This window comes from Megalobrama amblycephala, linkage group LG2 (genome assembly GCF_018812025.1).
Source record: "Megalobrama amblycephala isolate DHTTF-2021 linkage group LG2, ASM1881202v1, whole genome shotgun sequence".
Taxonomy (NCBI): Eukaryota; Metazoa; Chordata; class Actinopteri; order Cypriniformes; family Xenocyprididae; genus Megalobrama; species Megalobrama amblycephala.
In genome coordinates, this window is record NC_063045.1 from 20,765,923 (window position 1) to 20,793,479 (window position 27,557).

Genomic DNA, 27,557 nt, shown 5'->3' on the forward strand with positions numbered 1-27,557 from the left:
ATACATAAATATTTGATGTTCTGCAAAAAAAGAATAAAATTTAAATTAAATTAAATATACAAATAAAAGACAATAAAAAAAAAAAAAATCTGTATCTGGGCAAGTAGACCAGGTAAATTACATATTTCATATCTGGTTTGGAATTGAGTTTCATTTCTTATAAAAAGAAGAAGTGAGGCCATCATCCTAGAAACCAAGCACTTCTGATTTAATTGTTTTTTAAGGTCAAAAAGCACCTTGTGCAAAACTCTCTCTTTTAACAGCCCAAAAACATGTTACCATGTTTCTAGGTGGCATTTTAGCATTCAAGCCAACAATGACACCCAAACAAGAAAAACACACACACATAAAGGGCCTCTTTTAGTTTGCAAATACAAAATGATCTTTTATTATCGTTCATTCCCTCACCCCAGGTCCTTCCCCAGTGAGCAACTATCTACTAAGCCACTCACGTAGGAACTTCCTATGTCTGCCTTCCCTGTTAATTGGTGGATGATAGTCATTGTGAGATGTGATTCGCATCATAAAGTAAAATCATTTCCATAAAGACAAAACCTCAGCTATGGGAGTGAACAATGCATTCTAAGAACTCCAGTCTTGTGCATACACATCACTCCTTACGCACTTCACATATCTGAAGCACAATATTGAGAGACTTTATGTTCAAACTATGTGATTGCAAATGTTCTAAATGCCTTGGAGGAAAGATGCAAAAGGGCTGATATAAAAACCAACACAAATGTGTAATTTGAAGCGATTCTCTAATGTAAAACATGGGCAGACAATCCAGACGACACATAATAATAATAATAATAATATTATAAAAGATATTTCCTCTAGTTTACAACATTTAATGGGGATAATTTTACAGATGGCGCATCAAGATGCATCAAACATCTTTTGTGTTTGCCATTTGACCCTCTTTTTTGCTCTTAATTGCATTGTAATGCACTTTGGCAGATATGATTTGGCATTTACCCATTTGCTAATGCAAGTCTTACCGGTTTCTAATGAAATTGGCACTAAGTTCTTGCTTTCTGTGTAGTACATGAACCATGTACATGGAGCGGTAAACATGTTCACACAATCTTTCCCTGATTAAGTGGCAAATCCATTGCAGTTTTCAGTAGATTCAACGCTGAATCATTTGCAGCAATCAGGTAATGAGAACCATGGTGTCGTCTTTTGGAATCCTGCAAAAAGGGCACAAATTAAGCATAATGTGAGTTGCCATTCCATATATTTGCAGGTAGGTGTTCATGAACAGTCTTTGAAACAGTTATTGTTGTCTTTGATTTGGTTGTTTGGTTGCAGTTTTCAAAGGAAGTGAAAGTAAACATTCCTAAAGAAACTTAAAGCGAAATTTGCACATTAGTTTCATGTCATATTAGGTAAATTCTTTAGGTAAAGTCCCTGTAGGACCTCAAAAAGTTGGTTTGTTAATACTTTTATACAGCAAAAACACATTAAATTGATCAAAAGTGACGGTACAAAAGATTTCCATTTCAAATAAATGCTTTTTTTTTTTTACTTTCTTTGAAAGCATCAAAGAATCCTGAAAAATATGCATCATGGTTTCTGCAAAAATGTTTTAAACATGTTTCATGCGCACCAAATCAGCATATCAGAATGATTTCTGAAGGATCATGTGACACTGAAGACTGGAGTAATGATGCTGAAAATTTAACTTTACCATCACAGGAATAAAAAATGTTAAAACATATTTACATATTTTACTGTATTTTTGATCAATCATATAAATGCAGCCTTGGTGAGTGTGTGTATTTGTGTAGGCTATATATATGTAAGCAATAAGGTAAGAGAGGCTGTGCTGTGTACTCTGCTTCGCGTCATGCCTAACAGCCGTGACTTATTCATGATACAGGACAGCCTCCCGTACCTTATTGCTTTTATAAAACGGTTACCACACAATACAAATATTCAAGCCAGAAATATGTACAGTATCAATGCAACTTTCATGAAGGAAACTTTCACTAAAAGCCTTCCTTCTGCCGGAAAAAATAGTCCCTGACAGTGAACAGCAACAGAAGTTACATTATTACGCCATTAGATGGTGACAAAGACTGTCTTTATGAGTGTAGGTGCGTTCCATTCGACCGTAAGTGGACTGCGAAGTGGACTTCACAGGGTATTTCGCCATCTTAAGTGAGATTCCATTCCGAAGGGAGCGAACATGTTCAGTTCGAAGGGCACTGCGAACGGCATAGGGAATAAGGGAACATAGATACATCACTTCACAGGAAGTAGAGAGGTAAAATTACCTAACTGTCATTGCGCACCACGTCACCTGTCAGAACTACGATGAAGCAGAGCCGTTGAAAGAGTTTAACGGCTCTCTGGTTTGAGTATTCATACATTTTATATGAACGAAAGTATGAATGGTTATGGCGATGAGTGTTACATTTGTATATTTTATTGTATGAATAGGCATGACAAAGTAAAAGTGTTGAAAAGCAGCTAAGGCTCTATCATTTATTTTATTTTATTTAACGTTACCTCAGGAGCGTTTATGCGGCTGTGCGTGGAAAAGAAAGCGCACGAGACCATGGATTAAGAATACATTCATACAGTTAACCAAATGAGAATTTATTTTCATATGGCATGACAGTTACAGCTTCAAATCCGTTAAGAGTTAATTTTAAATTCGAAAGTAAATTAAAATATCTATTTATTTATTTATTTATTTATGTTATCAATCTGCGCGACACTGTCGTTGACTTTCTTTGATGACGTTTGCAGGGCGTTCCAAATGAACGATTATTGTCAGCGAAGTCCACTTCAACTGATATACCATGCTCAGGGAGTAGGGAGCAGTGAACACTGCGTAGGGACCCTGTCGAATGGAACGCAGCTTGTGTCAGTCAGTAGCGAAGACTTTTACATTGAAAAGGCTGAATTGTTGTAAACACGGAACAAGACGCAGCTGTCAAATGTTTTGACTAGCGCTGTCAGTCACGGGAAAACCCCTTAACTGTTAAAAGGACAAGATAATACATCGGACATTTAAACAGATGTTTTATTATGTACATAGAACTGACCTGAAGGAAAATGCTACATCTACATACGCTCAATCTTTTTCTCACAATACTCTTCTACATAAGATTGAACAATATCAATTGAGAACACACAGTTTACGTTGGTAAGAGTGGTTGCTAAGTGTGTTGCTAAGAGTTGTTGCTAAGGAACCGTTGGGTGAAGCGGTCATAGCCGTGTTTTATCATGAATAAAACACAGCTATCCACCTGTTTCCGCGGGCCGCTACTGTAAAAGAGAACGTGGGTACAACTTCCGGTGAGGCGGCGGAAGTAGCATACCAATGGTATTTAGTGTGCTAATTAGCGAAGAGGCTACGTGTTTTTTTTGGTCATTGTTTACTTTGCAAAGTTGCAAATCTTTATGAGAGATGTCGTTACGGCGCTCAGGGACAACATTTCAGTTTAGTACATTTATTAATTAATAATATCACAATACAATAAACAGTTTTCGTGCCCTTAATTGCCCTTTACTTTACTGACCTTCCACAAAAGTGCTGCTGCATGACTAGAGCATCCTGACCCTGCAATACATGAACAACCTGCTGTCTGTACTTCACCTGTCACTGATGCACCAAAGCCTTATGATGTTATATTTTACTCCTAACGTGTCGTGCGTGCCAGAGCCAGTCGCCTAAAGGCTACTGATGTTAACCATTGCGATAAATATACACGTTTATGGAAAATATCAAAGACTGCTTGAGGAACGAAGACAATTCTTATATGATTATAATCGTGTATTTATTTAGTTTAATGTTTTATCTGTCTCTTCCCTGTGCCTGTTGATTCCTGACAAATGCATATCTTTCACAGATTCACACACTCCGGTTTACTCGTATAACTCATAACTCCTGTTGCCTTCTCATGAGCTCCCTCTGTTGCTCTGGTTGAAAGGATCAGGATAGATAGACAAGAGATCGCGCAAACATCCTCGGATTGCAATCATCGCATAATTTAGAGGAAAATAAATGCTCAGAAAAGTGACGTAAACATAGAGTATGTTATCAATATATTTCTAAATGTGTAAGCCTTTGGATTTAAAAGCCTTAGTGGAGTTGTTTTGTGCATTCTCGTGATCGTAAATAAATGGAAGCAGGCGCAACTGAATAGGTCTGTTAGATTCAGCATGATTGATGTGCACTCCTGACATAAATTAATACATTACTATTAATGTAACACTTTTTATTGTAAAACATTGTTCAAATATTGATGCTGGAATCTTAATCTTTAAGTAAAAAACAAACGTTCGCAAGTTTGGATCGTTAAATCTTGAATGACTGTCAAATGTTGAATGAATGAGTGTCACGTCCAGCTTGTTTACTTCGAACCGGAAGACGCTCCCACGTTTGACGCAAGGCCTCATGGGGCGTAGGAAACTTGTGGATAGACCCTTTTCACAGACTGTGATGACGCGTTTTAACGGTCATCAATATTGTAAATCCTGCAAAATTGTTTTATAATTTCATTTTTTTTTTAAATGTATACATTTATAACACTATACTTAGTATTATATTACCTTTGCATCAAATTACCAAAACTTAGTTAACACTGCTGTGAGGGTGTTTCTAATACAGCAGCTATGGGAGTGACAGTAAAAATGACATCTTCTCTCTTCTGACTGCCGTTATCAATCGCTCTCTATTTTTTTCCTATTTATGAAAGTTGTAAAACATTATTTTGGAGTTTTTCTTATGCTATTTGAGCAAATGGAAACACAAAAATATATATTTAAAGGTTCGTGTTTTTTTGAAGCTTTGATTGTGTTTATAGTGTGCAATATAACATGTGTTCATGTTTCGTGTGTAAAAAAACACAGTATTTTTCACATAATTTACTTATCTGTATACCGCTGTTTCCACTGTCATAAAAACGGGCTGATGACTTCCTTGTTCTATGAAGTCCCTCCTTCAGAAATACGTAACGAGTTCTGATTGTGCCAGTGGTTCCTGTGTTGTGATTCGACAGCAGTTTAGCGCATCTTGCCCGGAAAGGTCACGCCTCTTACCATAACGTGGAGATGCAGGCGCTCAGTGTTATTGTAAACATGTCTTTAATTTTACCCTATCAATTTGAGCCGGAATCAGACCCGGTGATTGGACTGCGGGATGAAAATAACAGCGTTTAAATAACAGCGTTTCGACGACATGGCGACAAACACACTCTACAAAAGCAAATCTTGTATATTCCTGTGGGCGGAGGTTAGTCAAAAAACTGTTTTAGTGATGTCATTAAAGAAGGAAGTAGAGGGTAGTCCAAACTGGCCGTTCGATGCAGTGCCCAAGGAAGTCGACCGGAAGTTGAAGTCGGCCGGGTGCCGCCATCTTGTAGCAGAACTTCACTTGCGTTAGCATCCCCATTGACTCCCATTCATTTTGGCGTCACTTTGACAGTGAATAACTTTACATCTGAGGCGTTTAAAGACTCCATTTGTCCATTATTTATTTCTAAAGATACACGACAATGTATAAAGGGCTCCATTACCTTCTATGTTACATTATGGCCCCGTAGATACAGTTTTTGTAAAAATAGGCTAACGATTGCGTCATAACCACTCGACTCTCTGTCGCACAGTAGAGAAATTACCGTACAGACAGGAGGAGAAGCTCGCAGGCAATCGGGGAGATGTCAAGAGAGATGGCGTACTGGCGTTACATTTTAAAATACTATACAAAATAATTAATCAGAATACTTACTCCTGCTTACTCCGTCTCTGCAAGATTAACGATGGCAGTTTGCACGCACAGCTACTAGAAGATTTACATCTGTCAGACAGGCTTGCTGACGTCATCAAGCTTAGTTTGAGTCTGCGCGTCAGAAACGGAAGTGCTAAAAATCGCTAAAAATGGGCTTCACTTGTCTCAATTGATTTCCAATGGGGTCGCTGTGTCCATTTCTTTTACTGTCTATGGTTCGATGTAGGCGACTTCTGTTAAATAAAATATCTCGCTTGGCATTGAACTTTGAGCTTTAAAATTTTACAGATTTTATTTATACTCTAACAACAACATTACACACTAACTAAAGTTTGAAACATGGGATCACGAAGAACAGGACCTTTAAAGGCCAGGAGCAAGAGCAAGAACACCAGTTGATCTAATCTAAAGAGATCATACAAAACCCAATTCAATCCCAAAATCCACTCAGTGCAGCATAAGTGGCTTTTAATCTGATATTTAGACTAGCATCAAATTATAGCCGGGCTTCCCCTCGCATCCGACACTCAAGCAAACAATGAGTGCTCCGTGTGGAGATCATTTTCACGTTTTGTCACATTGCAACCCAAAACAGCTTGAGACTTACAGGACAAAAAGCTCTGGCACAATTCACCAGAGGAAAAGAAGCGCAGAACAATAATGGGCATCATGGAGAGAATCTAAACTCTCATTTGTTTATCATTCCTGCAAAGCAAGGGGAAGCTGTCTTTTTTTCTACAGAGAACATTTCTCTGTAATCAGCACTTTGCTGGGTGTGTCCGTCTTTCTCTCCCACCACTAATTCCATTTCTCATGCCATAGTGGGCTGACCTCAGCTCTGGAGGAAACACTGCTGCGCTGCAGCTGATGTCTGGGATTATATACTGTACCTTTTGCAGCAACACAGCATAACAGATGGGTGGACGTTCTCAACTTCACCACACTCCTGCCCCTGGAGGGGGAAGCCTTCCTTCTGCTCCATCAGAAACCTCTGGAGCTCTGTCATGGGGAAGCCTGTTGTTTGGTAACCCTAGGCAAAATGGAGAAGCTGATATGAAGCACTACAAACAAGTATAGCATGGCTTTGTTTGTTGATTTTTACTGTGTGTAATGCAGTACAGAGAAACGTGTAAATAATTTATGAATATATATTCAATTAAAGGAAAGTTTATCGAGAAAAGTAAATGCCACTATTTACTCACTCTGATGTTGTTCTGTATTTATTTATTTATTGGTGAAAAACTAAACTTAAAATTCTGGTGGTATAAAAGCAAAACAAAAGCAAAGCAAAACAAAAAAGCAATCCAAAACCAAAGCAAACAAAACCAAACATCAAAAAGCTAAAAGAAAACAAATTTTCTGTCCTTATATGGAGAAACTAGGACGTTTGGTCTAAGATCTGTTTACTTTTTTTGTTCTCATACAAAAAAAGAGGTTGGAAAGATATGACTAAATGATGACAGTTTCCATTTTTTGTGTGAAGAGAATAACCTGAGATTTTTAAAAACTCACAGACAGTAATTTGATAATCACTAATAAGGCCTCTTCAACATCTAAAATAAATAAACTAATAAATAAATATAAATATTTTAATGTATAAAGTGCTTAATATAAGCCTTTAATATAATATGCTAATTTATTAAATTAATAAAATACTGTATATTACAATATTAATATATCACTAATAAGGCCTCTTCCTTCAACCACTAAATTCAACAATAAAAATAATTAATGTTGTGTCCCAAATTATGCACTATACACTATGTACTTATGTACTAGTGAATGAATTTAATAAAGTTATTCTGTCATTCAACGTCAGAGTTTGATAGCCCCTCCCCCTCCGCTACTCAACACTTTGTTTTTCGGTTAATTAAGTGCATCATTAGGGTAATTAAAACTCAGTTTTTCCTTTTGGAATTTTCATTGTGAATATGTATGTGAATTGGAACGCATGTTAAATTTATTTAGTATAATCATCATTACCTTGATGGTCTCGTAAGCATCTGTGATGAGGGCGATGAAGAGACTGAGCACCATGTAGATGAAGAGGGAGATGAACGAGTAGAGATAGGCTCGGCTGAACAGCCACACCATTGTGTTCTTTTGCTCAAAGTCCGCAAACGTAGGGAACATGTCGTCCCCGTTGACTAGGGAGAAGAGGCACTCTGCCACACGACTCAGACCTTCAAACTGACCCACATATGAAGAGATGGGAGATGCAAGGGAGAAGACAATTGGAGGAAATGTGCATGAGATCAGTGCGAAATACTGACAGGTGGCAGTAGACAAAAATACATAAATTAATTTATTCATGAAAAATATGATATATTGTATATATATATATATATATATATATATATATATATATATATATATATATATATATATATATATATATATATATACACACACAACACACACACAAACTTTATTATATTATATATTAGAAATAATGAATTAAATATTTTAAAAAAATATTACTACACACAGTATTACTACACACACAAAAAACTTTATAAGTCCTATTATTATATTATATTATATATAAGTTGGCATATACTGATCATCAGACTACACATTTCAAATGACATTTTATGAATTAACAATTTTATAATTTTAAACAATTTATATTATTACATAAAATATATAAATATTTTATAATAAATATATAAATTATGTAATAGATTAAATAATATAATAGTAGTTATAAACATTTTATAATAAATATTGCTACATACACACACTTACATACATATTTACACACATAATCTAAACTGTTTTTTATCTATTGTATATTATATTATAATTAATAAAAAAGGTGGCTCTATATAAATATATGTTAACATTTACTGCCATCTACTGTTCATAAGAAATGGAATCAAGGAAACGATTTAATTGAATTCATTAATTAAAATGTAATTAAAATTAATGAATGAATGAATTAAAATGGTAATTATATATATATAAACATAAGTACATATATTTTATCACTTCTATTATATTAATTAATTTATTATATTAGTTTATTTATTATATTAGTATTATATATTTAATACATTTGTATATTATTTATTAAATAGATTGCCCCTTAAAACATATAAGCCCACATGTACTGCCATCTACTGTTCATAAGAAAGACTACAAATCTCAAATCATTGCACAGTACATCCATATTTCACCAGTATACAAGTCAAACTACAAGCAATTACAGAATGAGTATTTTAATCTATTTATTTATTTTATTAATTTATTGACTTTCTGTTGGTACCTTCTCATGGTAAGGTCCGAGAACAATCCATCCACAGAAGGTGTAGCCTAGATAGATCATGCCTGCACAGCAGCAGAAGCGCAAGACCTTTGGTAAAGCTGCTCGCATAGTGAGGATAAGCACCTGTGTTGTCACAAAAATAAAATAAAATAAACTATGGCCTTAATAAATTATTGGTCTTAAGCAATCAGCACTGTTACATAACTTGTGGTCAATAAAACACACGCACTTACCCTTGGCAACCTTGATATTATATTTACAGAAGTGTTGTTAATGATTTTGACTTACATTATATTTTTCGAAGTATCCAAGATACCTTATGACGCCCACCCAGACCATTAGAGTAGATGTTCCCAGGAAGATACTGCAGACATCATAGTTGGTCAGACTCTGGAAGGGAAAATGAACGGGGATGACTTTATTAGCGTTGTAAACGTAGGCCAAACTTGCTCTTCCATGCAAAGTAAACATTACATAAAAATAGTTTAATTGCCATGCCTTAAATCACTCTACTACAGCACAGACACAAAGTCCATAGACTACTAAGTGTGTGTGTTTCTCAAGAACTTTTTTTTCAAGTTTCCAACTAACTAAGAAACAGAAATAAAATTACTTTAATTATGAAAATTAAGCAAATACCACCCCTCCCCCCAAATTTAAATTACCTTACAATATAAATAATTTAAAATAAATAAATAAAACCAAAATAAATAAAAAAAATACTAATATTTCACACCAAAAAAAAATCAAATGATTATGAAAATTAAACATTTCCCATCCAAATGTACTTTGCAAAAATCATTTTAAATAAATAAAATAAAACTAATATAAAACATAACATTTTAAAGTGTTTTTTAAAGTTTTTTTTTTTATTTCCAGCTAACAAATCTCAAATCAAATAATTTTCATGAAAATTAAGCACATTTTCTTTCCAAATTTAAATTAGCTTCCCAAAACAATCTAAATAAATAAACCATTTAAAATGAATGGATGAAAATATAAATGACCAAAAATTGAAATAAATAAATATAAAATACTAATATTTCACCCCAAAAACAATTTCCCCTCCAAATGTAAATGGCTTTACAAAAATAATTTTAAATAAAATTAAGTACTGTATTAAGTAATGACAACCCTCATTATAATGAGAATTACAAAAGTTTCTTGGAGGGTAAATGCACACAAAGACAAACTCATAACATCTGTTACAATCAGCATTTTTTTGGAGGAAATGCAATATTTTTTGCAACATTTCAGATTGGTGATCTTTTTCGGCAAAAAAAAAAAAAAAAAAAAAAAAAACGTTTTCTTAAAACAAAAAGCACCTTAGCCTGTATTTCCATTTTTAGTATGGATCCAATGATGGCCAAAACATCACTGATAATAACCAAGATGTACCAGCCGTTTAAGAACTCCCTCTGGTCATCTTCACACACTTTATGATTATAATTCTCAAGACAGAAGCTAGAAAACCGCTGCAGAGAGAGAGGAAGTGACACATGAAGGAAACACTGACAGGGCACAAAAATATCAGAACGGCATGAGTTCACATTGAGTCACTATGACAGAACATCAAAAATAACTATAAAAATGTTGATGTATCGGTATTCAGTAATATACAGATTTACAAGCAGGTTTACCTGAAGTAACTTTACAGCAAGTATAATGGAACGTGTGCAGAGCACTGCAGAGATCAAACAGACCGCAATAACAAAGCCATCAAAGATCAGGAGGTAGTGTGTGTTCTTCTGAGCTGAAAAAGACAATAGCAAACCATCTGAAGTCCACATGCCTTTCATAACCTTAAAGACTTGTTACAATTAATTATTGACCATAAGCATTCAATGTAGTTGATGATTTTTCACATACCAGTTCCTGAAATATTCCAGTTTTTGCACACACTACTAACATCATCAAAATCAAGAGTCAGTTTCACCTTCCCGCTATGGCAACTGTTATCAAAGACAATCTGCAAAGAATCCAAATGAATTTAATCAGTAATACAATATAAAATAAATAATATTTTTTATAGATGACCTATTATGCCCTTTTACAAAGTCTTGATTTTGTTTTTGGGGTCTACTAGAATAGGTTTTCATCCTTGAATGTTCCAAAAACACTTTTTTTTTACATATTTGACATTGTTGCAGCACCTTTTTTCCCAGTCTATCAGTAACACTCTCTTTAGTTCAGGTTTCTATGAAGCTCCTCCTTCTAAAAAAGCGCAATGTGCTCTGATTGGCCGGCTGCAACAGTGTGTTGTGATTGGTCAAACAGCAACATTACACACTAAAGAAAGATGAAAACGTTAAAAAAAAAGCATAATAGGTCCTTTTTAAGATCCCAGAATGGACCTTACCTTCACAAAAAACGTGTAACAGTCAGGCAGCTCATGCGAACGAACAGTTTGCAAATTGATTCCTTTGAGCGCAAAAGTGATCTCAATATCAACAAGCCTGTATTTCAAACAAAACCATGAGCCATTGAAACATTACGTGAGAAATTGTTTAAATGTTTTGATTGTACAATTTAGGTTTACCAACCTATAAAAGTCCAACTCAAAAAATGAAGCGTTGTTCATTCTCCATGTTGTAGCAGACTCTGGATCAAGAGCCAAGCAAACTGGAAAAGACAAAAATGTACGGTTTAGGTGCAAAAATATGATTTATAGTCTACTATATTTTTACATTTTTCTGTAAAATGTGCAACCTGTTTCAAGCTGGGCGTCAATATCGTAGGATTCCCTAAGCAGTTCCACGCTGCCTCTCGTGTAGCTCTTCTTACAGATAGTCATGGGCAGAAATGTATCATTTTCCTCAGCATAACTAACAGGTCCTACAGAAAGGTTTCGTAACTGGGAATACTGTTGAAGACAGATAAAGGTTATATTGAGTAAATTTTATCTTTAGATTATTACATCCAAACCACTAGGTGTCAGTATAATACTGCACTCACACCATGTCGTAACTGACTGTTCACAAAGACCCGCCCCCTTTAGTTACTGTTGCTAAGTCCAACAAGCCGTGCCGCACTAACACCACACATCATGTTCTCACGCAGTGAAAAATTCATTGCGGAGCAAAGAGGACATTGACAACACGTCGACAGACAAGACAGGACAGGTTACTTTTGATATGAAACAAAGTCTCAAATTTCAAATTTTGTAATTTTTAAGGAAATTTAATCAATAAATACCATTTTGTGGCTCTTTAATGTGTTGTGACAGATTGCTGCAGTCCCTCAGTTCAAGCGGCTTGTGAACCGATAATCTCTTCCTACTAGTTCATTTATAGCATCAAATAAACATGAATGAACATCAGAAGGAATGTTGTTTCAACCACGGAAATATGTCAGTACACACCATTTTTCAAGTTCAAGTTCAAGTTCACAGAGGTTAATCTACTAACTCCCCTGACTGCTTTATAGGACAAAATGGTGAATTCAGCATTATGATTGGTTAGATCGCCTGTCAATCAAACTCCCTGTGAAGGGTCAATTACTATAACAACGTGTGAAGTTCTACTCAGGGGCGCGTTTCCCGAAGCAAACTATGGTCGCAAGTTCCGTCGTTACCATTAGAGTTCAATGGGACTTATGACCATGGTTCACCAACGCTTTCGGGAAACGCACCCCAGAGCGGTTCATGCCAAAGCCAATTGAAGGCAAGCCTGCAACCTTAGCTGAAAAAAGTGTAACGCCTGTTAATGCTAACAGGTAAGGAGACAAGAGGCCGTTTTTTTGAATGGATGTCAATGGAGGAGAGGCTTTATTATGCTGAATAACCCGTTTTTGTGAGGCAATAGCTTATCATTTAATGAATCGACAGACTGTTCGCTAATCTTCAACATGTTTGCTCTTAAACTTTCATTTTGAATTGAACTATTTTCAGAGTTTACACAGAAAAAAATGCTGTTATTAGAGAAGTCGCGGAAAATTGCAAGACAGGTATGATTCAGTTTACGGCACTTATCATTCATTTCTATGGTATCCACAAACAGTGACTGACTGTCGCACAACTCTGAACGAAATTCAATAACGTCAAGTTTGTTATTTGATTGGTTATCAAGGCACACGTGATCCATGTCCAAGCTGTTATGCTTTCTCCAATTGTAGAGCCACAGACCCTCATATCTCCCAATTATAAGGCCAGCATTGATGCGTCCGAAATCAAATACTTCTCTACTGTATAGTACACGAAAAACAGTATGCGAACAGAGTAGTATGTCCGAATTCATAGTATTCGAAAAACAGTAGGTGAAAAGTACCTGGATGAATTACTACTTCCGGCGAGATTCTGAAGTGTGCATACAATAGACACTTTACTATCCCATGAGGCCACGGGAGAGGATTTGTGAATGGAGTTGAAGGGACATAACTGACGCTGGTAGGTCATGTGATAGTAAAAACATAGCGGATGTAGTACGTCTGAATTCATTCATGCATTCAAACTATATAGAACATACTTTTTCAATGGTCGTGAAGCAAATTTAAATTCAAATGTAGTACCTACTCAACAGTACGCGATTTCGGACGCAGCCCATCTCTGGTTGACGTCCTCGGAAATGTGCGTTTCTATAGCAACACTATCATCACTAAAATGAATCTGTACCTTGTGGCACAGCGGTCACATGGTACAAGTCAGAGCACTCAGAAAATTCAGAGTTTACAAGTTGTAATTACAAGTTTTACAAGGACATGAAAGCTTTTTACAAGTCGGAATTTGGTAATTACGGTAATTCTGACATGGCGTAAACGCACCTTAAAAGGATAGTTCGCCCAAAAATGAAAATTTTACTGTTTGGTTAATGTCATTCTTCGAAATATCTTCTTTTGTTGTTCAGCAGAAGACCAACTTGTGGGTGATTAAATAATCTTTGGGTGAACTATTAAACCCTTTAAGACAAAGAAAACTGACCAGCGCAACAAACACAATTGCATTTTACAATGCAAATAAAGTGATGGAAAGAAAAAACAAACATGGAGAAAAAAGCAAGATGGATGAAAAGCAAATACAAACCTGATCTACGACATAGTATAAACTATCATACACATTCTGTTTGGTGTAGACAGCAATACTGTAGTCATCCTCATCCACACCACTGTAGCCCCTAAGAAACAAATTCTTAAAGGCCATCAGGTTCTCCTCCTTGTAGGACACCACAAGCTGGTTATTCAGTCCAAACAGTATGAGCTTTGAAATAAACAGAGGAGGAGATGTTTTCACTCTGGCTGGTGGAACATTATGGGCTTCTTTTAGGAAATTATTTTAAGACAACTTATTATATTTAGTCACATAATAACAAATCCTTCAAAGTTTCAGAGAATGTTTACAGTTAAAGCTGAAGTGTGTAATTTCTGCACCCCTAGCTTCACCAAATGGAATTGCAAAAATAGTGACAGTTTTCAAACAGGTTCCTGACCACTCCCCCTGCCCTCCATTAGTCGAAGAAACAGATAGCCACACCCCCAATTGGTACAATTGGTTGAGCCACTGTTGCTGTGCTTGACTGGGGTCCCAAAAGCATAGTTAGCCAACTATGGTCACAAGTTCATTGATTTCTGTTGGTAACAACAGAAGTTGCGACTAGTTGGTTTTGGGAAACGCACCCCTGGTTGGGATTCGCAAACAAACTGAAATGTGTTTTGAGTTGAATTAGGTTTGTCTCAGCATATCAAACTGGTATACAAAAGTATTTTGTGAAAAAAGAACACACAATTACACATTTCAGCTTTAAGCAAGCAAGTAATTACCCTATAAATACCTGGAGTGTAATCATGAATATTTTTAAAATTTGCACTGCTAGTTTCCATGGTAACTGTCGCCGTGTTCTGTACTTCTCACAAGGGCTCATGAAGTAAAACCTCAGGTCATCTCTCAGTATCTCCTCTGTCATGGGATCGGTCGACATGGATGTAGAGACGCTATATTAAAATATACAATATTTATCTGATTGAAGCTAAATTCTGCAGAAAACTTTTTTTTTTTTACATTTATGAAATAGATAAGTAGGTTAAGGAAAAGCAGCTAACAAGATCATGGTTATTTAGTAGGTTTTAATTATTCAATATTATTCTGAAATGTAAAATAGTAAAAATAAAAAATGAGATGTGTCCAAACATGTATACTGTTATACAATGTTATATTCAAAAAATATGATAAATATAATAATAATAATATTCATAAGTTAAGTTATATACACTTCTTATTCAGATGTGTGGATATCATTCCTCATGGATATACAGTTTGATAAGTGTGATTTGTGATGTTGCAAAAAAAAAAAAAAAAAAAAAAATTGAGCACAAAGAGATGATAAATCAACTTTGTGACACATTACACATGTGACAGACTTCTGTTTAGGATGAGGAAGATGAAAGGGGCCAATGAACAAAAAACGGAAAGAGAGGGGAAAAGAATTGCTCAATATACGTTTCTTAAATTTTAACTGCGCCTTTATAAATAATTGCAAAAACACTACCAAAGCAAGGGTTCAAGTCCAAGGCTCTGTTTGTCTGCTCAGCAGCACTGACAGTGAAGTTACTGACATAGTGTATTGACTTTAAAAGTAAAACACAAGAAAGTTTGCTTTTAAATAATTTCTTTGCAAAAACAGTCAGAACATTCAAATTCTGCGGTGTCATGTATTTTATTACACCTATATTAAAACAAAGCGACTTTTGAATTTAAAGCGTTTTTTTTTTCTTTATGCAAAATAATTCAAGATAAGGATTTCAATAAACCCTTTTGTCAAACTTACCTTGACATGTCAACCCTGACGCCTTGGCAGTACCTATCAGACATTTCCATGCCACCTGTTATCAAAACGCGTTTCCCAACCACAAGCGCTCCTTGATCACTAAATTACTAAATAACCTCGCGTTTGACGTCAGAGCTGTTACACGTTCAACAGCGGCCGTCGACCAATCACGAGCGAGGAGGTTTCCCGATGGGCGTGACCTTATTGTACCAAATAGAACGTTCTTTCAGTTGCTAACTGACATGTGGAACGTCACAAAGCTTCGATTGAGAACCTTCGGAGTCTCAATTTAAAACACAAACAGACCATACGCTTCGGCAAATATTAAGTGAAAAACATGTCCTTTTTACCAGTGTTTTTCCAAGCTGGAGCATTATGTCCGAGGTCATCTTAAAGGTGCATTCAGTAAAAAACACAAAGAAACAAATAACATTTGAGAAATATAACAGTTGATGAAGACTCGAGACTTACTAGTCTTCGAGAAAAAGTTTTATTCTACACGGAGCGGGTCGCCCTCATATGGGTGCCACCATTTTGAGATTGCATGACCAGCTGTCATCCAATTCGCATATTTAATAATAATAATAATAATAATAATAATAATAATAATACTACAGTGCTTTCACAGTGCTCAGGGCACTTTAAAGCATAATCATAAAAGTTCATGTAAATAAAACAAGCAAACCAAGCAATATAATAATACATTACTGACACTACATAATAATGGAGCCTGAGTCAACATCATTAAATAAGTATAAAGTGTTCATTCTCTGCTGGAGGTGATGAAAGAAATCTTAACAGCTGAAACCACCTACAAGGAGCAAAAACTCATTGAGATTTTGAATGTTCATCATCCAAGAATGTTCATTATGAATGTGTGTGATGGATGAGATGGAGAACAACAGTAAAAAAAAAAAAAAAAAAAAAAAAAATGTTTTAGTGTGAAGCAGCAGCAGATAGTGAACATTTCATACATTCGGGGCAGTAGATGTCAGTATAACGTCCAAATCCAGTGATTCAATTGGAACAAATAAAAGGCAGCTTATTTATTATAATAAAAAACTACACCATTTACATCCATTGTCCCAGAATTTAATAAAAAAATAAAAAATAAAAATAAAAAAGACGCAAAAAACAACTTTGATACAAAAGCAGTTATGTGAATTTTATTGCCCTGATTCTTGGACTGGTTTCCTAAAGCTTGAATAAACTTCCTCTCCAGCTGCAACATCTGCTGATGCCCCCTGCACAAACAAAACCAACAATATCTGGTCAAAATTATGCATGAACAACATACACATTACATATATAGTGGACTGTATGAGTGTTTAGTAGTGATATATGGCATATTACGTATATGATATGTTGTGTATCCTATGTAATTGCTTCAGGTTTGATGGGATATGTAAGCACAATGTAATATTGCACATGCACTATTGACTGTACATAGAAGAACAAAAACACACAAATACAACACAATCACAAGCAATTCAATATAACAAATTATTATAACCAAATAAACAATCATTTAATCAAAGAATCATAATTTCAGCTGTAATGACAGACATACAATGATAAACTTGCGAAACGTAACCTGCAGCTTGAGGTCATTTCGAGCAGCCCATATCCTTTTAGTGCACATTAAGTGCTGCAGTGTTTGAATTAAAGGAACACAAAAATAATTTAATAAAAATGTAAGACATGTTTATAACATTTGTGTGTGTATATCTATATCTATATATATATATATATATATATATCAAAAGTTTGGAACCACTAAGATTTTTAATGTTTTTAAAAGAAGGTTCGTCTTCTCACCAAGGCTACATTTACAGTAAAAAACAGTAATATTGTGAAATATTATTACAATTTAAAATAACTGTGTACTATTTAAATATATTTGACAAAGTAATTTATTCCTGTGATGCAAAGCTGAATTTTCAGCATCGTTACTCCAGTCTTCAGTGTCACATGATCCTTCAGAAATCATTCTAATATGCTGATTTGCTGCTCAATAAACATTTATGATTATTTTCAATGTTGAAAACAGTTGTGTACTTTTTTTTTTTCAGGATTCCTTGATGAATAGAAAGTTCAAAAGAACAGCATTTATCTGAAATACAAAGCTTCTGTAGCATTATACACTACCGTTCAAAAGTTTGGGGTCAGTAAGAATTTTTATTTTTATTTTTTTGAAAAGAAATTAAAGAAATGAATACTTTTATTCAGCAGGGATGCATTAAATCAATCAAAAGTGGCAGTAAAGACATTTATAATGTTACAAAAGATTAGATTTCAGATAAACACTTCTTTTGAACTTTCTATTCATCAAATAATCCTGAAAAAAATATTGTACACAAATATTTTGTACAATTGTACACATTAAATGTTTATTGAGCAGCAGATCAGCATATTAGAATGATTTCTGAAGGATCATGTGACACTGAAGACTGGAGTTATGATGCTGAAAATTCAGCTTTGCCATCACAGGAATAAATTACTTTGTGAAATATATTCAAATAGAAAACAGTTATTTTAAATTGTAATAATATTTCACAATACTACTGTTTTTACTGTATTTTTAATTAAATAAATGTAGCCTTGGTGAGCAGACGAAACTTCTTTTAAAAACATTAAAAATCTTAGTGGCTCCAAACTTTTGGACTGTACTGTATATATATATATATATATATATATATATATATATATATATATATATATATATATATATATATATATATATATATATATATATATATATATATATATATATATATATATATATATATATATAACATTACATTACATTACCACACTATATGGAGAAAAGTTAAGGAACACCTGACCAATTACATCAACAGGTACTGTAATGACATTTCATTCTAAATACACAAAAATTAAAATGGAGTTGGTCCCCTCCTTTCTAGCTATAATAGTTTCCACTCCAGTTTATCCCAAAGGTGTTCAATGGTAGCCTGACTTCATCATACTCATATTCTACTCATATTCTTTTGGATCTTCCCGTCCAAAAAATGTTGTGGGTGGGGTTCGGGCTGGCACCCAGGCTAGTTCAATGGGGTTGAGATCAAGGCTCTGTGCAGGCCAATCAAGTTCTTCCACACTAAATTCATGCAACCATGTCTTTATGAACCTTGCTTTATGCACTGGGGCACAGTCATGCTGGAATAGAAAAGAGCCTTTCCCAAACTGTTCCCACAAAGTTAAAAGCAGAGCATTATCCAAAATGTCATGATACTCTGAAGGCCTAGCCCAACCCCTGAAAAACAGCCACATACTGTACCATTATCCCTCCTCCACCAAACTTTACAGTTGGAACAACGCAGTCAGGCAGGTAACGTTCTCCTGGCATTCGTCAAACCGAGACTCACCAATCAGACTGTGTGGTTTGCATTTAGCTGCTTAGCCATGAAAACCCATTCCATGGAGCTCCCGCCACACAGTTTTTGTGCCGATATTAATGCCAGTGGAAGTTTGGAACTCTTCAGTCATGGAATGAGCAGAACGCTGGTGACCTTTAAGCACCAAGCACCTCAGCACTCTGTGACTGGTTCGCTCTGTGACTTTGTCATCTTGAGTGTCATGGCTGAGCTGCTGCTTGTTCCTAAATGCTTTCACTTTCCAATAATACCACTTACTGTTGACTATGGAAGATCTAACAGGGATGAAATGTCTCAAACTGACTTATTAAAGGTGGCATCCTATCATAGTACCATGCTTGAATTCACTGAGCTCTTCAGAACGGCTCACTTTTTCACAAATGTTTGGCTAGGTGCTTGATTTTATAAACCTGTAGCAATGAGTCTGAATGAAACATCTGAATTCAATAATTAAGAGGTGTGTCCCAATACTTTTGTCCATATAGTATATATAATATAGACTATTGTTCAAAAGTTTGGGGTCAGTAAGATTGTTTTTTTTTTTTTTAAATAAATTCCTAATACTTTTATTTAGCAAGTGTGCATCAAATTGATCAAAGTGACATTACCAGTGTTGGCGAAAGTTATTTTGAAAAGTAAAGCATTACAATATTACGTAACTCCTTTAAAAACTAATTAATTGCGTTAGTTACTTTTTAAGAGAAGTAATGCATTACGTTACTTTTGTGTTGCTTTTTTTCACCTGTTCTGTGGCTTGTTTTGTTTTTTATAACAACATTTTTTATTTGGGGGCAAATGTAAAGGCGATTTTACACCAAAATTTAAATAATAAGGCTGAAGGAAATGCAAATTCACACTTGTACATAAGAGGGCACAGCTCAAACAAACCTTTCAGCTGTGCTGCCATTCTTGATTGCAGAAGAATAGGATGCAGGGAAAGAAAGTTTAACACTTAATTCACCAATAAACATAAAAATTCTAAAGTCATTTTTGCTTATGGTTTAACTGAATCATTGAAGGTCAGCAGCAAGCACACTGGTCAATAAAGTGAGATTAAATGCATGAAAATATGTTTTATTAAACATTTAATCATTGGAGGTTTGCATAGTATTCTGATTTTTCATTTCAGATTTTATTCATTTTGAGGAATTCTGAATCTTTTTTTGTGAAAGGTAGATGCGTAAATGCATGTTTAACGCCTCTGCAATTACGATTTCTATTAACATGGGGACAGGAGATCTGTCAGTCAATAAATGGAAAAACAAATGAACTTGTGTTACTCATTTGAAAAAGTAACTTGCGTTACAATACAAGTTACTTGAAAAAAGTAATCTGATTACGTAACTCAAATTACTTGTAATGCTTTACCCCCAACACTGATAACTACATTTATAATGTTACAAAAGATTTCTATTTCAAATAAATGCTTTTCTTTTGAACTTATTACTATATCAAAGAATCCTGGAAAAAAAAAAAAAAAATGTATCATGGTTTCCACAAAAATTCTGAGCAACATAACTGTTTTCAACATTGATAATAGAGTTTTGCCGATAGACGACCGTCAAAGATATGATGCCTTTGATGATATCAAGACCTTAATTGGCTTGTTTGCCCATTAATGTATTAAATTAGTATTATTATTATTATTATCAGGCTATTATTAATCAATATTAAGAACTACAATTCATTTTCCTTCCCTAAAAAGTTTACAAAAGACTACAAAACTACATCCCACATCAAAATTGAATTGTGAGATGCTTGTTATAAGGGAGTCATTCTTATACAGTTATAGTTTAAGCCAAGGTGAAAATGGCATCGTTGTTACTCAGCATTTTGTTTCCATAGCACCTTAACAAAACATTTTAATGACACAAATAATAATACAATTACAAATAATTTTCATTAATGTATGGTCCACAAGAGAAACATTAAGCCAATAAATTAAGTTGATATGCAGTTATATCAGCACTGGGGTAGATTCATCTCTCGTCATGTGCCGTGCAGTGTCAGATGCCAAAAGCTCTGTCGGTTTTTGTTTCACTTTCGCTTTCAGGGAATAATTGACTGTGGTTTCCTTCACCCGGCATAACTCTTGTGCAGTTTGTAAATTGCTTGCGTGATATTATTGATGGACTCGCCTTTTGGGTGACATGTTTCTATGTAACGTGATTTTTCTTTATCACCAACTCCATCTTTGAGAACAAAATGTTAGAAAAAGATTCTCAAATCTCCTGCAATAATAAAACTAAGTAAGTAATTAATTAAATAAATGAGTAAATTAATGATCAAACAAATAAATATATATAGATAATTCTTTCAAAAACATAAAAAATCTTGCCAAACCCCAAATTTTTGAATGGTATCGTGTTTGTCCATTAATTTATTTATGTATTTATTAGGGTGAAATAACGTCTAAATGATGGATTGAAAAATCAACTGACACTTGCCTCATTCCCTTGATTAGCTCCAAGTGTTTTCACATCTATCTGAGGAGGAGGCACATTGGTTACAGGCTCACTTCCATCTGGACTCTGTGTGTCTTTCTGCTCCTTTTTGTCCGCAGTAGATGCATTTTTCTCCTTTTCCTCAACTTTCACTTCAGGCTCTGCATTTTCCTTTGTACCAGAGTCCACCTCCTGTGTCCGCTGCAGCAAATCAGTCTCATCATCACTGGACATGTTACCTGCAGGAAGCACAGTCTCTACTCGGACCCTCTGGGTTCTTCTGGGTGTTTCGGCAAATTCCTGTTGGAGTTCCATGCTTCTGTCCTCCCGTCTATTTTGTGGAGCATAAGCATCTCCTGCCCTGAAGACCTGGTCACCTCTGTTTCCTGCTGGATTCACCCGGTTCCCATTGCCCTGGCGTATTTGTAGTGGCTGTGGGGCGTCTCCCCCTTCCCAGACGTCCTCGTGCTCCCTTAATTGAGGAGCTTGGCGCTGTCCTACCGCAGGAGGTGGCGGATCCTGTCTCCAGCCGAGCCGGGGCAGACGTACTGCTTGATATACAGCTGCCTGAGCACTTCCATACATAAACACCTGAGAAGAGCAAAGATGCATTAGTACGGATTTATTATTATTATTATTATTATTATTATTATTATTATTATTATTATTATTAAAAATAAGAGATTTAACAAGCTTGCTGTTCCCAGCTCTTACACAGATGGCTGCTGTAATGGTAAGCAGTACAGGTATCTGGAGGGTTACTGGTAGATCCTTCAGCAGCGCTCTGAGGAACTCACCGATGCCCTCCCCAATTTGCTTCAAGGGATCTGTGATGAAGCTGGCTATGGTGACTGTGAAAGCCTGAAATAAGAACACCACAAAATTCTTACTATGCATTTCATTTTTATCTCTATTACAGCTCTGTATTTGGAACAATGAGATATCAGCAAAAATAAATAATATAATAAGTATAATAATGATATAATAAAATGTATGACGAGCGCTTACTGATGATCTATTGCAGATGAAGTTCTGCTCAAAACAGCACAAACAGTAATATTGTGATATATTATTACAATGTAAAAACTGTTTTGTAATATAAATAAATTATCTTTATTAAATGTATTTAGTGATACAAAGCTGAATATTCAGCATAATTACTCCAGTCTTTAGTGTCACATGATCCTTCAGAAATCAATAGAATATGCTAATTTGCTGCTCAAGAATAATTTATTATTATTATCAATGTTGAAAACAGTTGTGCTGCTTAATATTTTTGTGGAAACGCTAATACTTTTTTAGAATTTGATGAATAGAAACAATTCAAAAGAACAGCATTAACTTGAAATAGAATTCATTTGTAACATTAGAAATGTCTTTATGGTCACTTGAGCTATTTAGCGTATCTGTAAAACATCAGTTTTTTTTTTATCTAAATGGTTTATAGTACTATTTTTTGCAATTACGGTTCATATTATTTCACACTGAATATTTTCATTCAATATAACGACTTTAAAATCTTTTTTTTTTTTTTAGTATCAACAATATCCATTATCATTCGACCTCTAGTCTATAATCAAATTCAAGTTTCTGTCAGTGAAAAATAAAAGATACAAACCTTTGTTGGAGGCACAAGCAAAATGGGGTCCACCACTAGGACCTCATAATATTTTGTGCAAGGATCATCTTGAAGAGTCCATGTCCGTCTGTACCACGCTGAATCAACAAGGAGTTACAACAGTTCACCTCAAAATCATGTCATTATTTACTCAACTTCCTTTAAAATCTGAAGGATTTCCTTACATAGTGCATTTTTGTTCTTTTTGAAGCTTGAAAAGATCTATGTGAAGATTCTTCAAAATTCTAAATTCATGTTCCACATCAAATAAATTTTGAATGACAAAAAGTGAATAAATAATTAAATCATTCTAATGAGATAAATTCCTTTAACAGAAAGTACCTCACCTGATAAACTGCCCATCCAATCCAGTTGACTTAGCCCAGTGCATTGGCCATTGAAGCTCTCCACTTCCACAATCTTCTTTTTGTGGTCTGCAAAGGCAAGCTAGCCAAAACGGAAATGTTTTAACTCTTTTAACGCACGTTTATGTTTTATTCCCTTCAATAGCTATGTTTCCATCCAAAGTTGCGAATTTAACTTATGCTTAACTTAGCATAAATCATTTTAAAGCAGCGTTTCCATCCCATGTTCAAGAGAACAAAAGACGAAGAACAAAGTATAACAGATGAAGCTGAAGACAAAATTCTGCCATGCTATATCATGTGTTCGGATGCTGGTGTTTAGGAACACAATCATGTAAGATGCATTTAATCCATTAAATTCTGATGACAGACTTTGAATCAGGCATTTCAGAATGATCAAACCAACATTAAGATGTACAATGAAACTGGTTCACTGGTTAGTCCAGTTGTCCAATCACATCCACAGTTGAGGCAAAGTCACGCGAGTTTTTTGTTGTGCATCGAGGGATTTATATGGTAAATGTGTTTCCATCAAAGCATCAAATGAGCGCATTCGTTTTTTATGCTCATCATTTCCATCCGGCCTTTTTTTTTTGATGTTATATCCCAAAATGTGCATAAAAATAGATGGATGGAATCATAGCTATTGTCAACTGTTGAATACCAGTTTAGCAAAAATGTCAGTCAACAGTATTTTGTACAAAAATGATTACCATATAAAGATGGAACCAGTTCCAGATCAAGCTAATAAAAAAGCAAACGGCGAACATTCTCCTGAACTGGACCATCCAGGACACCACAAACCAGAGTTCAGTGCAGATAATGGCTACGACAATCAGAACAATCAAAAAAACCTGTAGAAAAATACATTCATATATTAATATTAATAAAATTATTTCATCATTTATCTCTGAAAGGCTTGTACAAAAACTGACCTTCAGGACTGTATCAACCTCCACATGAAATGTGTCTTCAAAACGCCACTTCCAGGCTTCGTGGTCGTGGTGTTTGAACTTGACCAGAATTTGACTGAGAGCCTCATCCATGGCTCCGGTAGTCCAATCGTTCTGCTCATTCAAAAGCTTCTGGATCTCTGCCAGCGATTGCTTGGACAGCTTCACCTCAGCGTCATAGTGCATGGATGTTGTTTCATCATCAGGCTAAAGATTTAAAAAAAAAAAAAGCAAAAGTTGTGAAACCTTTAGCAGTGTAGAGTAAAGTCAGACTTTACAATTACCTGGAGAAAACATGGTCACATACCAGACCAAGTTTTGATGTTTCTTTAAGGAGCTTGGAAAGGAATCGCTTGAATACTGGAAGACATACTGGCTTTGAAGAGGTGGCCGTCCCCTTCTTTTTGTGTTCATCAAACTAAAACAGATGTAGCAGCAAGAAATTATATTTTTCAATCATCCAAAATAGTACCATGGTACAGTACTAGTCTTCATTACTTCAAAAATACCATGATAAAACCATTGTGTACCATGTCCAAACAACATGGCAGTACCATTTTGTTAGTAAGGTCTACTTAACACAGGTGTATTTTTTAATATCGGTCACCTCTTTCTGCAAAATCGCTAGTTTATTGCTGCACTCAGATGCATCAGACTGTGGCACATCGCAGGACTCTGAGCTGTATCCCCTTCTCTTGGTTGGCACATTTTGGTAACTGGCAGACTGTAACACAAAAAAACAACAAAAAAAAGTCAGATTCATAGGAATGGTTAGAATGTGATGTACATTTAAATTTCCTGCACAAAATGAGAGTGCTTGAAAAACTTTATATGAATCACACTTTGTCAACATGTCAGAATAATGACAGTTCAGTTGTTGCCGTCCAAAAGAAATGTTTTAATCGAGTAACCAAGGTGGAGTGACATTAACCTTTTAAGAATCCACACAAAATTCATATATAGATACACTATTGACAATAGACAATGGACACTTTTTGCCTGTGAAATTTCATCTGAATTATGCTAATGTGACCACACTTGAGAGTTTGAGAGAGTTGTTGACTCAAGAACCGCTCGTGCCAATTTGCAAAAAAAAAAAAAAAAAAGATTTGTGAACCACTTCAACAGATTCATCCAAAAAAAAAAAAAAAAAAAGAAAGAAAGAAAAAGAGACGATTTGTCCATAAGTCAGTATGACACAGAGGGATTTAAATAGCCAATATAATACATGCTCATGAATGTGCAGTCGTGCACAGCAGACCAACGGCCAAGGTAAAGGATTTTCCCTAAAAAATTAAGACATTTCGGAAGGGATCTTTCTGTGATACATTCACAGCTTTATTAAAAGCCTGAAGCTGGTCACTGCAATTATTGAGCATACAAGAGGGTGAGCGTGACATTTAAAAAAAAATAAAAAATAAAATCAATCCTCCTGTCTATGTACGAGGACATTATATTTTAGTGATTTTCTCTGACACCATACATGTCACAGTTTTATTATATTCTGGATGTCCTGTAAAGAGCACATTCAGAGCTTTTTAAAGATACCAAATGGAGGTTTCACCAGGACAACAGCAACTCCTTGGTCTTTAAATCATGCTTATCAGGCATCTTAGGAGACACAACAAGTGAATAGGGAAAGAAATGATATTAGATATATTATTATATTAGAAATATTAGATATTATGAAAATGTTGCCAATTATTACACTTCTTTTTTCATTACATTTTGCTCCAAGAATTTTTTATTTATACCGCTGAGTCCTGGTGTCCACTTACGAGGACATAGCACAACATATAAATAAATCATTTTTTTCTTCATTTGTTTCTTATTCTAAACAATGTAATGACCTGAAAAAATACAAAATTCAAAAAACTTTTTTTTCCCGGGTCTTAGGAGGTTCAAACTTTTGTGGTGTGAAAAAGAAAGAAGGTCATATGGCATTGGAACAACACCACCGAGGTGAGTAACGTTACCAGCTAACACGGACTTCGGTAAAGTTGGTTTTATATTCGCACATTCGGACTTCTGATAAATTCCGACTTTCCAATAAATGTGCAATAAATTAATGTTTGCAAATTTTAAGCAACGACATGATATTGACAACCAACGATTGTCAACTTGCAACATTTTTCACAGTCGATCAAAATAGGCAAGTATTGTTTTAATGGCATATTTACTTGTGAATGTCCACTGAATGTCCAATGTAGTGTGATTAACAAGGCTATTGAATACGGATGTCCGAATGTGTGAATATAAAACCAACTTTACCCAAGTCTAACACGGAACGATAGCAGAACTTCAGCTAACGTTTGGGCAAAGTTCTCTCAAAGTTGTGAACAAACGTTCTTCCAGTAAATTTAGTAGAACGTTCACTGGTCTTTAATAATGTTCTCAAAACATCAGCACAAAAACATTAGTTTTTACCTCTGTGGGTTTTCTCATGCGCTTTGTCGTTGGGTCGTAGTTTAACATATCATATGGATCGATCCATGCATCATCTTCGTTGTGGATATTTGCATTTGCAATAATAAACAGACTACAAAAAATAAGGAAACTACAGAATCCAAACGACGAGCCGCTCGGCACCTTCATAATCCTCACTGGAACAAACAACACTGAGAAAACTCACACTTGCTGTTAAAACTACTGATCAGTTCTCATAAATGAGGTATGTAAAGTTCAGATTCGCTTTCTCTTTGTTTACAATATGTTAACCAGATCACCTGTTTAACCTACATTATCTTAAATGCATCTATCTACCGTCTAAATGTTACACATCGAGGACTAAATAAAAAAAAAAAAGATAAATTGTAGAAAAATCGATCGCACTAGGCAGCAAACATTTCCTTACATGTTGGAAGAGAGCTGTCATATATACTGCCACATAGAAAACCCGCCTAGATCCATAACCGCAATTGCTCGAGATTCAAATACGGTTTCTAAACACTGCACTCTATGTGCAGGCTTCTTCTTCTTCTTGGGTTTATTGGCGGTTGGCAAACAAATT

The 27,557-nt window shown here is 35.1% G+C and overlaps 2 protein-coding genes across 6 annotated transcripts; both read right to left on the reverse strand.

Annotated features, from left to right (window-relative positions):
• Nucleotides 1–358: 358 nt before the first annotated feature.
• Nucleotides 359–15,922, reverse strand: mcoln2 (mucolipin TRP cation channel 2). The gene is made up of 14 exons (XM_048166266.1): nt 15,770–15,922; nt 14,777–14,936; nt 14,032–14,205; nt 11,724–11,877; nt 11,558–11,636; nt 11,374–11,470; nt 10,884–10,983; nt 10,655–10,767; nt 10,340–10,489; nt 9,303–9,404; nt 9,015–9,137; nt 7,730–7,936; nt 6,637–6,776; nt 359–1,193 (listed from the first exon to the last, which is right to left on the reverse strand). The coding sequence occupies exons 1-14, from the start codon at nt 15,817–15,819 to the stop codon at nt 1,157–1,159; spliced, it is 1,686 nt and encodes a 561-aa protein (XP_048022223.1). The 5' UTR covers nt 15,820–15,922; the 3' UTR covers nt 359–1,156.
• A 591-nt stretch (nt 15,923–16,513) lies between these two features.
• Nucleotides 16,514–27,523, reverse strand: LOC125252700 (chloride channel CLIC-like protein 1). 5 transcript variants are annotated; one of them, XM_048166224.1, is made up of 12 exons: nt 27,402–27,523; nt 26,975–27,150; nt 25,155–25,271; nt 24,855–24,965; nt 24,530–24,754; nt 24,308–24,448; nt 23,577–23,676; nt 23,230–23,327; nt 22,326–22,472; nt 21,615–22,202; nt 17,364–17,417; nt 16,514–17,013 (listed from the first exon to the last, which is right to left on the reverse strand). In XM_048166224.1, the coding sequence occupies exons 2-12, from the start codon at nt 27,140–27,142 to the stop codon at nt 16,936–16,938; spliced, it is 1,827 nt and encodes a 608-aa protein (XP_048022181.1). In that variant the 5' UTR covers nt 27,143–27,150; nt 27,402–27,523; the 3' UTR covers nt 16,514–16,935. The 5 variants fall into 5 exon arrangements, with proteins under 5 accessions (XP_048022181.1, XP_048022210.1, XP_048022187.1 ...); XM_048166253.1 differs by lacking the exon at nt 26,975–27,150 and having other exon boundaries at nt 27,402–27,506; XM_048166230.1 differs by lacking the exon at nt 17,364–17,417 and having other exon boundaries at nt 26,975–27,482.
• Nucleotides 27,524–27,557: the final 34 nt, after the last annotated feature.